Here is a 14,581-nt window from a genome sequence, read left to right as displayed (position 1 = left end):
AACAAAGAGCGAAGCTCAGGAAAATACAAATATCAGCAAGGACAAGAAGAAAATCTTATACAAACAGTACAAGCAATGATATTCAGTACACTGAAATCATGCTTGCGCGTACGATACAAAAAAAAATCAGGAAATCGGGTCATTTTTCAAGTCGTTGGCAAGGCTAGCTTACAACAAAGGCACAGCATTGATCAGAGGTATTGATCCTTTGCAAAGAAGTGCTGCGGCAACATTCTAATTGATCATCACATCGTCCCCACTGAGACATCAACATGCTCACATGGCTCACACAGGAAATACAGATAAGAACATGTACACTTGTAACACATCACCGCGGAGGTCTGCTCTGAATAAGCAATTTTGAATAGCAGGCTCTATAGTGATGACATGCTCTTTACGTAGACTGTTACTGTGTTCTGCATTGACTTCATGGTGAAGGAAAACCAGGAAACAACAGCCCTGAGCCAAAGGGGAGTAATGAAGAGGCGGAAGTTAAGTTCTGCTTTGGGCAAAAGACTAGCGGTCAGTGTTTGCAGCCAAGCCATCAGACATCACACACAACATGGTTGACAAAAGGACCACTGAGCAAGGCAGCAAGCAGAGTGGGGACACCACATCCTCAAGAGAAGCTAACACAGGAAAACTCGATCCTCAGGAGCTTTCAAACTGGACATGCTCTGAAACCGAAATTGTAAACTAAATTGTCCCCATAGTTGATGTTCAATCAAAGAGGAGCATGGAACGCGTAAAATACGACATCATTTTACGAATCGAGACCAGTTTGATTGCGAGAGGATGGATTTTCCTGAATGTCATATTTTGAAAGGCTCAACCAGTGTCTTGCATCATGAAATCAACCTGAACCAACATTATTTCCTTCATATCACAAGTAGCCCAAAAGAAGGAGATAAAAAGAAACATGGCTTAAACTAGCCATTTTGGTTAATATAGTGCAAATGAAAATCTATACAAAAGATTTCAGTGGTTTTCATATGTAAAACAGATGCTGTTTTGTTTACTATCTTATTTAAAAATGTTATTTAACATCACAATATTCAGGCTTCAAAGGCAAACCAACTATAGCAATTGTACCATGCAGCTTGTGTGAACAGAAGCCGGAAATCAACTTTTTTTTTAGTTTACAGCCAAGAGATTTGAAAAGGTGCAAGTGAGACATTTTGTGGAAACAATCATTTCCAAGGCGGTGCCAATGTATACATTTCGGCCATGGACACAGACAGACGGATGAAAAAAAGACACGCGGTATAAAGTGATATCTACAGACAGATTGGACATGTAAACATACAGCAGGTGTACACAGGAAGCCAGGATGTGGTACTATTAAGATGAACAATACGAAGATATACCGTCAACCGTATCGGCCTACATGGCTACTTTAGCGTTTCAGAATTTGAAAAGTGTTTTAATCCACTTCCAAATAGGAAGGTAAAAAGCTTCAATGCACGGAACTGTCGAAACAGAAAACGGATTACACAATTAGCACCGCATGAGATCAAATGGAGGGAGATGCAGGAACAACTAATGATCTATCAAATGGTGATCCCCATAAACTCCAGTCAAAACCGTTCAATCTCCGTAGTTTTGAGTCAAGCCAGCCAATAAAAATAGAGCAATGATGCAAATACGTATAGAAAATATGTCTTTACATTTACAATATTTAACACATTTACAATGTCGCCACCTATGTACACTAGTGCACATTGGAATATTGAAGATGCCACGTTAGCCGTGAGGAGGAGATGCGAAAGACTATAAACACAATTTCGCCACAACCGTGTGTGTGTGTGTGTGTGTGTGTGTGTGTGTGTGTGCGTGCGCGACCACCTCACAGTTGAATCAGTGCTACACAATGAGCGTTAACAGTTTTGGGACATGATGAGTAAGAATGAAACCAAAATGTTTCGGCTTGCACTCTCTAGTCGACGACAGAGAACATGTGAAATGCAGCTCGATTCGTACACGTTTTGTGACAACCGGGACACTCTGCTAAGTCACGGTAGCACTTGCAAAACAGGTGCACAATATTTTCTATCGAGTTCCAAACAGAACCTGTTCTATGACTTATCGTTTAGCTGTTTCAGCCACATAAATATATTATGGAGTAACGGCAAAGGTAAAATCTACCTTATACGGGAGTGGCATACTGATCTGAATGTGGATGCTGATGGCGTACGTCATGCTCTAACTTAAGCATCATGTGCAGCAGAGAATCCAGCTGTCAAGAGTGACAGTCTCGAGACTGGACATAAGACTATGTGCACTCCATTTGAAAAAAGTGGCTTTTCCGATGCACGTTCGTCCTCCTGAGTCTACTTGCTAGGCCTGAGCCAAGCCGCATGTTTTGCATCCGCTCGGGGGGGGCATAGAGAGAGTTACATTGCATGATTGGGTCACTTGGACCCTTCCTCCTGTCCAGTCCAGTCTTATTCCTGCTGTTCGGGGTGAACGTGCAGGCCGTTTTCGGCCCGAGTGATGTTGTTTTTCTCCCAGAAGGCCTTGTGCAGCTGTTCCGTTTCAGACACGAGTGGCAGGCCCATGTCCAAGTGCATCTTCAGGTTCTCCAACCATCCCTCCAGTTTGGAGAAAGCCGGGCTACAGATGAAGAAGAAACAGTCAGCTTTCAAACTCAAAGACATATCTCGTAAAAAAAGGACACCGGACCCAAAACGAAATCTTGTCTGTTAAAGCGAGTTCCCTAAAGTTAATGACTGTGTCTCATTACGAGCCGAACTTTTCCCACCCCTGCTCGACTGAGTGTCATTGTACTCGTTGTTTGATAAAACATTGGCAGCACTAAACAAGAACACAATTGTGTTATCAAACGGCTTAAGGGAGATGTATTGGGTTCCAACTTGTGCCGGTGGATAACCCGAATGCGACGCGTCAAGTGAGGAAGGCATCTCATTTTGGGTGGATTGTCCTTATTACATGTGATATCTGACCGTTTATCAGCATCAAGGTCACAGCACACAGCGGCAATGGGGAAGAAGGCCGTGGGACAATCGGGGGGACAGTAGTGCTCTAGGAAGCCCGACACATTCAGTCCAAAGTCCACCGCCCTGGGGAGGTAGTCTGGGTCAGCATTGACCCTGCCGATGATCTGAAAGAACACACAAAAACAAGAGTGAGCAGAAAAGAAGGAATTCTGCCCTTTTGCAACTGAGATCAAATAAAACCTCCAGACCAAAGCTACAGACTACAGTTGCATTTTGCCTTACTGGCAGTAACCGCAGGAGTCGACTTTTAGCCTGCTCCATTCCCAATGCAATAGTGTCCTCTCTGGAAAAGTCATTTTCTGGCCTCTTTGAACAAATTAGGATAATGGGAGTGTGGCCAGGGATAAAAACCACCAGTTGCATCACCAGTGGATAGTTTTCAGTTCTTTGGAACTTTTGGTTTCCTCAAACATGACTGACGAGTGAACAAATAAGCTGTGGCTACATTCCACGAGGTTGCTCAAATTATCGGGACAGCATTTTGCACTCCTTGTTTGATGTGGCTATTTAAATGTGAATGACACACTGGAACTATGAGCGGAGTGAGGCAAAAAAAAAAACAAAAAAACAAGCCGAGGTTTGATGAATTTCGATATGGCACCGTGACTTTGCTTGTCCTACATGTTGTTGGACAGAGTTTGTGGAGAACAACTTCCGTGTGAGCCTGAACAGCTCGGTAAAAAAATGGATGGTTGGACAATTGTTTGTGCCTCTAAGAGATTTATATAGGAACATTTATCTTTAGAAATCGTATCCCCGACCTGTATGAAAATGAAACGCATATAAGAATCGCATCCCCTGCTCTTCATGCAGAGTTTTCCCACAATACAACAATGACGTCCTGGAGGATGACTCACCTCGCAGAGCATAATACCGAATGAGAAGATGTCCACCCTTTCATCGTAACTCTTTCCTGGGAAGGCAAAAGAACAAAAACAGATTGAAGTTCAAAGTGATGAACCAACGTGTATTTTTACACAAAAAGAAGTCAATAATCAAAAGGTCTGCCTCAATAAGATGCATACAAGTTTCTCCTCATTCTTACCATGGATCATTTCGGGAGCCATCCAGTAAGGGTTCCCCACCACCGTGTACCTCTTCCTCCGATCGGGTCTCTTCAGACCCGACAGTTTCCCCTGCGAAAACTTCTCTTCGTGTTTATCGTCCACCATGAGGCGCGCCAATCCAAAGTCTGCCACCACCACTGTATTGTTCTTCACAAACACACACAAGATGTCCGCTATTCAGTATTCGTTGCCGTTGGAGGTTTAGAATAAAATCAAGGAATATTTCGGAGAGAGCAGCACATTAAAGCGCAACCTGCTGCTTGAGATTTCACTTCTCTCTGATGGCGCTAAACCTTAACAGTGCATTCTAGGAAGTGCAGCGCAGCTTTAGTGAAAACTTTGCCTTGTTTTAGCAAGTGGCAGATCCACTGTGTTGATTAGGCAAAGAAAAGACGTCCTTGAAAACAAAGAGTTCGTACCTCCCGGACAAGACAGTTGTGAGAGTTCAGGTCTCGATGGATGATGTTCATGGAATGCAGATATGACTACAACGACAGACAAGAAAACAAACGTTTGCAGTGTTAGTAAAAATAATTCGAGAAATAATAAGAATAGCAAGGGAACAAAAGTGCCTTGTTTCACTTCGAGGGGCCAACATTGTGACAGCAGTAATTCCGAGTCATGCGTGACTTTGATCATTGTGCTAAATGGCAAGCCAAATACACGACAAACAATGAACTAATCCGGTTGGAATTTGTGAACTGTTGACAAGCTTGTTCAACTCACCATCCCAGCGGTGATGTCCTTGGCAAAACCGACCCTCTGGTTCCAAGGGTAGTTGCTATCCTGGGAGAAGAAATTCACTGTCAGATGATACAGATCAAGCTCGATCCTGAAAAATGATTTGGACATTTCCCTCTCCAAACACAGGAATTCCTCTCACCATTTTCTTGATGATTTCCCTCAAGGTGCCGCCCTTGATATACTCTGCGATGAAGTTCAGTCGCTTGTCTTTGTAGAGGACGCCAATGAATTTAAGCACATTGGGGTGATCCAAGCAACGCATGACCTTCACCTGATGAGACATTCACATGACAATTTTATGACTTTAACGTCAACAGCTGGCCAGATTAAAGTAAGGAGTTTGAGACTTCACGGGTGCGTCCTAAACTACTGTTACAAGAATTGAATAGAAACTTCTTGTTGTGTGTCAGAATGAGAGAAGCTTGCCAGAATCGCTTTCATCTGCACCACCTCTACAGCTTGCCTGGGATTGAACGTGTGGAGTCTGAAAAGACGTATAAATATGTCTTTGGGAGTGAATGGGTCAGCTTTATAGAGGCTGAAAAATGGAGCAATTTTAGTGTCTTTTAAATCAGTATTACACTTTTTCATTTGTATTTAACGCCTTCACATTTGTAGCTGCACATGAATAATCCAAAAATGACTGCATAGAGGATGCATAAAAGATCTGGTTCCATTCATGAAGGTCAACATCAGTGTCTGTAAGTTGCTTGTTAGCCTCTAGGTGGCACTAGTATCTTTGGTCTGTCGCCAATGAAGCATTGTGCTGACACCGCATTGAGCAGCCTACTTCCTCCACGTCAACCACTTCAGGACATTATTCTAGGAAGTTCACTCCCCTGTTTGGCACTGAAGCATCACTGTGGCCGCCACCTACTGTCATCACGGCGGCTGGGCCGAATCGCCAAGCACCTTTAAGGTCATTCTCTCGTAGAAAAACCCAATTCACTTGACCCGCCTTTATACGCTGATGACAATTTTGCACAAAGGCGTTCCTTTTACACCCAGAGGCGAAGACAAACGTCATCACATGTAGTCTACATGGTGAACTAAAGAGGGCGTAAACATCGGCTCACCTCTTTCAGGAATGTTCTTTGCGTTTCATCATCGAAGCGAATCAGCTCTTTCATGACCATCACCTCTCCGGTCTCCCTGTGGGTCACCTACAAGAGGAGAGATGGGCCAAGTGAAGCCTCATGAACCAACCATGAACCAACTCTGTACACACTTTGCTGCAACTAAACAGAATGAATCTCAACTGTGTGACTGACGATATATGGACGTTCTCTCTCCGCACAGCCCCCGAACGAGACGTCAGTTTCCCCTGGTCTGGTGACAATAACGCCATTGACACGCGTCTCGAAACGAGACTTCATTTTCCACGCCCACTTTTACTCGACACAAGCTTTGAAGCTCCGTTTTTTTTTGTTTTTTTTTTTGGGCCCTTCACTAGTTAAGAGCAACTGGAGTTAATCCTCGGCATAGGGCAATCCTTCCATTTTCTACATCGCTTCTGGAATTTGAGGATATGAGTACAAAACGCACCATCTCTCAAAAACAGTATACGGCGTACTCCATTTAAATGTTAATAGCATCGACTGTACCTTGATGGCCTGTCCGAAGCAGCCCTTCCCAAGCACTTCTCCGTGGATGAGGTCAGATGGACGGAAGATGCGGTGCGTCCGGTTGGAGACGACTCGAAGTGACTCCGAGCGGTTGATGTCTTTCTTCGGCGACACGGGGGACGCAGCTTTGCTGGAGCCTGGCGACTTATCAATGCTGTAGCTCCGCCTGGAGAATTTCATTTTGGGATGGTTACTTGTTCACTAAGCAGAAACAGCATTCAGCGTGAGTTAATGAGAGTTGACATAAAAGATGTATTGAAAATTCTGTCTCAAATAATGTACAAAAGACAGTTTTTCAGTATGTTTATTATGGCTTTAGTGTCCGGTTCTAGATTTTTTTTTTTTTTTAATTTCAACTAACACAAAGCATTACAGTAAATCTTTTTTAAAGTAAGAACTAATGATACGGCATTGTATAATTAATATTGAGCAGCTTAAAGAGTCCGTTAGCATTTAAATGACTGGTGTAAACAAACAAAACTGGAAATCTAGTTCAATAGTTTTTACACCAATGTTGCCCATTAGTCATCTACTGTATCTACAAATAAGAAAATAAAGCATCTTACGTGACAAGGCGTGATTTCAGGTTGCTCACGTCAGGGATTGGAGATTGGGTGATCGGCAGGATGGGCAAGATGGGGCTGGGCAGCGCAGGAAGCGGAGGGGACAACGGGCCATCCACCTGCTCTGAAGAGCTCCCCTCTTGCACCCGACTGTGAGGGTCGTGCTCGATGGTGAGCTGGAGCAAACGACTCGTCTCCTGAATGAGCAGGTCGATCTGAGAAAGCGCACACTGAAAGGTCAGTTTAACATGGCAGTACAAGCAATTGCGGATTGGTGAAGAAATGGTCATGCAATATGTTTACAGTTAGTCCTTGGTATATGTCCGCTAACTTTTATTGTGGTGTTATGTATTGACCGCAACCACAGTCTACTTACAAAATTAATTGGTTCTGGAAGAAATTTCTTAAAATTTTGTAAGTACAGACGCGTTTTCCATGTAAATGCCCTAATCCGTTCCAAGCACCCCCAAAATTCAGTCATAAATGTTTCCTGAAGCATAAAAATGCATCAAAATATGTAACCAATACTTGTTACAATTAGATTATTGCACAAATGAGAGTTGGGCATAATGTAAAAATAAATAAATAAATAAAATAAAAAAATATATTTTCCTGTTGAGGCGTTTCGTAACTTGAAAATTTCGTATAAAGAGACGTTCGTAAGTAGAGGTACCACTGTAATCATGTTTAGGTTTTATAGTTTTTAAGTTTTACCATGATTTGTGGCCAAAAATGCAATAAATCAAAGTACATTACATTATTATTTATTGAACCAATGTTGAGTACCCAAGAAGCACATCAAATGCAAAAATCCGCTGTTTTGCTCACAAAGTGATGTAACAAATGTGGTAGACGAACAACCATGAATCCCCAAGTGGCATACAGTTAATAAATGTTTTGCAGGCTGTGAAGTAAATAATACCTCATCCAGAGGAACATTGTGGATTGGCGTCCCATTGATTTCGAGGATCCTGTCTCCCACATGGATGGAATTTTTCACATCTGGACTAATGCAGTCAGTATCCACCCTGGGGAAAAGGATCCGGGACAAAAAACAAAGGGGAATTACTCACTCTTTGATCTCTTCTCCCATATTTCTGGCACTGTTAAATATCTTTTCTTAATTCCGTCATCATGCATTGCTCGCCCTTCGCTTTCTCAAAACCATGGCCTTGGAGACTCACTGAGAGACCCTGACGGTGCGTCCGAGTTCCGGACTGCAGTCTTCATTCGGGCTGTGCGACTGGTCGATAGCCACTGAGAAGCCCCTTCCCCGGCGACCGTTGGCGCCCTCGGCGGAGGCGGGGATCGACACCAGCGTGACCGTGTGAGGGATCTGTGAGCATGGTGAGTCCGGCAGCGACACGGGAGTGACGATGGTCTCGTAGTAACAGTGACCACTGGAAGGAGGGCGGAGAAACATGGAGAGATATTGAATTCCTAATCATGATTGACTCACTGTTTAATTTTGAATGCACATGTATTGTACTGCTTCTTTCACATCACTTCCTCTGAAGACCAAAAACGGTTCAGTTTGTCATTGAAACCACTGAGTGAGTGGTTTTGTTTTTTAAAACCTAAGATTGATGACAGCCATACTTACAGTGAGCACTATTTGACACGCATACCGAAAGCCTTCCAAAGCATATTAAAGATTTGGTCAAACTGCAAGACCAATCGCTGCCATATCCAAATTGTGTCCAGATGACTCATGCAGATTGGTTTAGTGTTTTCAAACACCACTAATCACCCAAAAACACTTGAAATTGCGTTTTTAATGGATTTCAAGACTTTCTGTGGCTTCCAAAGAAACGTCTTTTGTAACTGTTCCTGCTTTGAGCGTGATTAACAAGATTTTGCTCAAGCTGTAATTTTGCAGCTCATAAAAAAATTGAATTTATTTTCTCTTTGGTCTACTGCTCATCATTTGTGTGTGTGTGTGTGTGTGTTTTTAGTGCACTTCAAACGGCTCAGAGATTTTTTTTGTCATTTTATTAGATTTTAGTTTGTCATGGCAGAAGCCAAAATAAACTAGGAAGACAACCACTATCTACACCTTGAGTTGCATCGTAAGTAATCTACAAATCTAATAGACAGTCAAATTTGTGTTTAATCGGGTTAGTATGCATGTCGTGGCATTTATCGCAAAGCCTCTTTCACTTTTACCCCGGAGCCATCATTTGAACCCTTATTTCCTGAACTGCGATGCAGATGTCCTAAAAATGATTCCACCCCGCAGCACTTTTCAAAAGTCAGATCTCACCAGTAGAGTTTGGATCGCTCCACCAGAGCGTATGTGTCACCATCACCGATGAACGTCCTGCAATTGAGACAGGTGAAGCATTCGGGGTGATACTTTTGCTCCCCTGCGACCTGTGAAAGAAAAACAAAATGTAATGTTAGGCGAGTAAAGCCTTTTCCCGCACCCAGGAAGCAACATAAGGTCTGTGACTCGTGTGGGAAGTCGGGCAAGATCTGGTACATTAGGTTTACTGCTGCCAGATCGCCTCTTGGGCTTCAAGCGGTTGCGCAAAAAGCAAGAAAATTGAGTTAGGGCCAAAAACAGAGGCGGCGATGAGCACATCAATCAACTTCTGCAGATTTCATTTGTTGACAGAAATGAAATTACCTCACTAAATATGAGATAATTAACATAACATACATATGTATAAGACTCACATGTTACGCTGCGTTGTCCCAAATTTAACTTTACACCTTCAATCTAAGCTTGTGACAGTCATTTACTGGACAAAAACACATCTTGACCTTTTTTTTTTTTTTTTTTTTTTAATTTTGTCCAGTTCATGCAAAAGCGTTCAATAGATAGCACATGCCATGATTGAACATTATGATGGCTTTCATTTACTCCCAGTGTCAGAGACAAACTTGAATTAAGTCTCAAATTCATTTCATGAGCTATAATTAACATTGTATTCTCTAAAAGGGTAGGCCATTTCTTGATTGACCTTGAGGTTAATTAACCGCACAATCAGTAACACAGCCGATACTACGAATGTTCGATATCGCTTTTGCTCATTACATTATTCACTGGTATCAGCAGAATTCAGGAGTATCTGATACCCTTGAAATAAGGCTGGTATCCCAGCTGCTCATCCTTTTTTCCTTTTTTTTTAAATTTTTTTTTTTTATGAAGCTGGCAACAATACTTAACAATTGTGCACATGTACCTACAGATGCGGCTATGCGCGATCGGGGAAAGTACTCTGTAAGGTGTGCAAAACATCTAAAAAGCATCGCTAAAGAGTCACTTTTTTAAAAGACCAACTGACACAGAACGAAAAGGGAGAAACCCGAGACAAAGAGGGGGGAAACATGGACAGCATCAGTCCAATTCGAATCAATTAAATCAGTGTCCACGGCCACATGCCTCCTGCCCCACCCTCTTGGGAGAGCAGCACTGACAACAGAAACACACACGAAGAGATGGCAGGAGCAATACTCTGCTCAAGCATATTAGTCATAGCTGAATTTGAACAAAAGAATTAAGACCTCTTAGGAAAATCTACATTTTAACATGGGAGCCATAAGCAGTTCATTTATGATACCATCGGTCCATTTGTTGGATGCAAAAGCACCATCTCACACAATGAAGATATTTTGAAGGAAAGAAGAAGCAGTATAATTGACGCATGTAATGCAAAGGAAATTTACTATTGCGTGACCCGTTGAATAGAAGTACTTTATTACTGGATAACTAATCAAATGAGGGGTTCAGGAAATGAACGTAATGTCAATATCTCTGTTGGGATGGAAACCTGACCCGCACGCGCGTGTTTGTGTGTGCGTGTGTGTGTGTGTGTGTGTGTGTGTGTGTGTGCACTGCCAAATAGGAAACAGGAAGAAGAGAGGACAGCTGGACAGGGATGAAAAGGGTGTGTGGCTCTGTACAATATGACACCGCAGCTGCTATTTGCTTAAACACACACACACACACACACACACACACACACACGCACACACACACACACACACACACACGCACACACACACACACACACGAAAGCACGAGCCCGCACACACACTCAAACCACATATGACAGACGACAGCTGGGGTCATTATGATAAGGAAACACATCCACCCCAAGGTGGCAATTATAAAGGTGGAAGATATTAATGCTAGAGAAAAATACGAGGAGAATGAAGCTGTTGTAACACATCCAAATGGAAGCCATTACTGCTCGTGTGGTGTGGCGACCATGTGACTGTTGACCAAACAACTCACATGTATAAACCATCGCATCACATTTTTACTAAATGAGATAGTGTGCGGTCTGTGTTCAGGCTGCTGTAGTCTATCAACTGCGTATGAGCTCATCGTGGTTTGGCAAACTCTGAACAAATGTCTCCCCCACGGGAGAAGGCCCAACTGTTTGGTGCATTCAAGGGAAAGCTTATTTCGCAACACAGTCTTCTATTTCTATGGCTGCGGGGTTTCAGGTCACGGGACATGATGATTTAGTTGTTTTGCTTCTTCCAGTTTCGACGTCTGCCAGCCCTCAAAAGCCAGCATGTCTGACTTGGTGGTTTGTGTACCTTTTATCATATTTCTCTCTGTTGGAAATATTGAACTGTAAGTCAGCGGTACACAGGCACCCTGCTTTCTGCTTATTGCAAAATGGTTAATGTCACAATCAAGTGGCAATGATAATGAAAGAACGATGGAATGTGCATTGGAAAGAGAGCCATGTTTTTAGTCTTCATTCAATCCAAAATCGGAAAATGGATGAATGGATGTTTACATGGAATATTATGCCTCCTAGTGGCCAAGGTGTGCACATCACAAAGAGCAGCACAGTTGATTGAAGTGTGAAATCAATATTCTATGAAATCATGTAACGTTCTAAAAAAGTGCTATACTTTCTATTGCTTTTTCAACTTCTGTTTGTTTTATTTTTTGATGTTTTTGGGGGGGGCTGGAACAGATTAATGGCTTTTTCATTCTTTTAAATAGAAAAAGATAATTTGAGATACGAGTGTTGCATTTCAAGCATTGTCGCAGTAGGATTCCAACCCGTAAATCAAGGCATCAATTGTTCAAGTAACTCAAAATTGTTTTCAAATTCTAAATAACCGTTTAGTCTTTCATCTATCCGCTTCTAACAACAAGGAGTATGTAGGAATAGTTATTACGATTGTATAATTGTCAATGTTCCTGTTGTATTATTGTTATTTTGTGCTAAATGTTCTGGAAAGCGCGATATAAATAAAGATGCATTGTCTTGTCAACAACTAATAGGTTTTATCATGGGCAATACTTAGAGCAGGAAACAGATTATTTCTATCGGCATGATTTACTCAAGGAAATGTTTATTCTAAATTTTGGCGGTAAGGGCTTTCATAACAGATGATATTCAGAAACAATGACTGCAGGAAGTCTGTGAAAGTCCACTCAATCTCTAGACATGCCTGTGCTCAAAACTTATTCTTTTGATTAATATCGAAATTGGTTCACACAATTACATTCACTATGACATCACTTTCAAATTAGCAAACAGAGATGAGGTGGGCTTAGTGTGCATGAGGTTTTTTGTTTTTTTTACTGACTTGACCTTTGTCTGTGGAATGTGCACTGACACTTTTCAGACAGTCTGTCTAATGTCCTACTCCGAATCATGACCAACACGTGAGTACAACTATGTCAAGAGGTGCTTGACATCTCCTTACAATTCATCACCAGTGCTGATATTCATTGAGTGAATGCCCGCCTGGACAATCTGCTTCCTGCTGAGGTTCAACATTTGCAGGTGAAAAAAACACTAAATAAGATTAGAAGAAGAAATGAACGTGGCCCTCCATTAGCACCAGTCAGACAGTCTGGCTGGGTATGGAGGACAACGATCTCATATCAGCAGCGGACGCTATGTTTCTCAGTGGGTTCAACAAATTAAACGTGGATCTGGCTTTGCTTTAACTCAGTGTAATGAACTTGACATTATTTCGGAAAATACAAGGAGTTTAAAGAGCCACAGAGAAGACAGTGGGCTACATTGATGCTCAGAATGGAAACCGCCAACAGTACAGCAGCACAGCACACAGATTTGTCCAGGCCTTTACAGACCCTGGTAATGTAGTTAGCCCTTTGCGTCTATCTGTAGAAATCACACCCACTGTAGTACACAGGAATTATGGGCTGGAAAGGCAGAAGTCCTGGTTAACGATTAATAAATTATCATACAACCGGGACATTCATTCTCTCTAAAAATAGTGCTTATGGCTCATCAGTTTTACATGAAGAAAAAGCCTTGAGCGCCTCTCAAAAAAGAGGAGACCTCTGGAATTACACAGCATCCAAGTGACCCAGATTGAAATGACACATATTCTGCAGCTACGCGGTTATCGGCTTCAAATTTAAAAGGGGAGAAAAGATGGAGCGAAGTCCACGCAGCGGCCGGCAAACCATGTCAACCACTTGCCTTCTCCTGGCTCATGCGTACTCACAGCATACATCATCAGCATCAGCATCCGAACTCCCACTCACCTTCTTGTCCCTTTTCCATAGCCTAAGACAGCAGAAGCTCCAGAAAAACAAGTCTCCCACCATGTCAGCCACCAACAGCCGGCGTCTCTGTTCTGTTCTAGTGCATTCTAAAGAGCCCCCACACACACACACACACACACGCACACACACTTATGTCATCAGCAAATGCTATTCTCACTTTCGATCGCCCACTTCGGCACATTGTGACCACAACAGAGTGACTCATGTTGAAATGTAAAAACAAAAATCATGTGGCATTTGTTGTGGGAAATTACAGATTATTTTTTATTACAACCTAGTCTTACTTTATACAGTATCATGACAAGCAAATCCTGATATTGAAACTGTCTGCATTTTGGTTGATCGATCGCCCACTTCGGCACATTGTGACCACAACAGAGTGACTCATGTTGAAATGTAAAAACAAAAATCATGTGGCATTTGTTGTGGGAAATTACAGATTATTTTTTATTACAACCTAGTCTTACTTTATACAGTATCATGACAAGCAAATCCTGATATTGAAACTGTCTGCATTTTAGATCAAATGATACATTCAAAAAAAAAATGTATCATTCATTGATGAGTTCATCTGCAACCCAAGTGAGTATTAGCGGCTCAGGTAATGGATGAATGGTAAGTTGATCGTTATCCACGTTAATGTAATCAAATGCCCAATGCTTACTCTTAGATACAGTTCTCAACGTTATACTAAGCCATTCCAATGTCATTTTGCTGCTGGGTATGTGATGCCAATTGTTGTTATGCCTTGTTTTATCCTGTATTTTCTGTGCAATACAATTTCAGCCTTTAAAAAGATAAAAGGCAGCAGTGATCAACAATTCTGAAAGGGCTATTAGGTCCAAAAAGGAGCGGCATTTAAAAAAAAAACAGCTCTCATGAAGAAGTTATATACAAATACCCAAATATAGATTTTGAATTAATAATGCTCTAAAGGCAGTTGCTGATACAGATCTTCACATTGCAATAAAGAAAACTCGCCTCTACCTACCAAAAAAAAAAACAAAAAAAAAAAAACCCTCAAAAGGGGGGCTTGAAGGAATTC

At 42.0% G+C, this 14,581-nt stretch overlaps 1 protein-coding gene across 4 annotated transcripts in view; it reads right to left on the bottom strand.

Moving 5' to 3' along the window:
* Nucleotides 1–1,127: 1,127 nt before the first annotated feature.
* The window catches only part of limk1a (LIM domain kinase 1a), a 54,474-nt gene continuing 41,020 nt past the window's right edge, over nt 1,128–14,581 (bottom strand). For 2 of the 4 annotated variants that reach the window (XM_019886030.1, XM_019886031.1), the window contains 13 exons: nt 9,280–9,389; nt 8,201–8,416; nt 7,939–8,044; nt 7,020–7,231; nt 6,433–6,619; nt 5,905–5,991; nt 4,968–5,099; nt 4,811–4,870; nt 4,504–4,569; nt 4,063–4,231; nt 3,875–3,930; nt 2,964–3,121; nt 1,128–2,613 (listed from right to left, as the gene is read on the bottom strand). In XM_019886030.1, the coding sequence (XP_019741589.1) occupies nt 2,445–2,613; nt 2,964–3,121; nt 3,875–3,930; nt 4,063–4,231; nt 4,504–4,569; nt 4,811–4,870; nt 4,968–5,099; nt 5,905–5,991; nt 6,433–6,619; nt 7,020–7,231; nt 7,939–8,044; nt 8,201–8,416; nt 9,280–9,389 (1,728 nt within the window). In that variant the 3' untranslated portion in view covers nt 1,128–2,444. Of the gene's footprint in view, nt 2,614–2,963; nt 3,122–3,874; nt 3,931–4,062; nt 4,232–4,503; nt 4,570–4,810; nt 4,871–4,967; nt 5,100–5,904; nt 5,992–6,432; nt 6,620–7,019; nt 7,232–7,938; nt 8,045–8,200; nt 8,417–9,279; nt 9,390–13,515; nt 13,625–14,581 lie in introns of those variants that run through there. The other 2 variants (XM_019886034.1, XM_019886033.1) reach the window with 2 other exon arrangements.

This window comes from Hippocampus comes, unplaced genomic scaffold (genome assembly GCF_001891065.2).
Source record: "Hippocampus comes isolate QL1 unplaced genomic scaffold, H_comes_QL1_v1.1 scaffold29, whole genome shotgun sequence".
NCBI lineage: Eukaryota > Metazoa > Chordata > Actinopteri > Syngnathiformes > Syngnathidae > Hippocampus > Hippocampus comes.
This window is presented reverse-complemented; position numbering and strand designations above follow the sequence as displayed.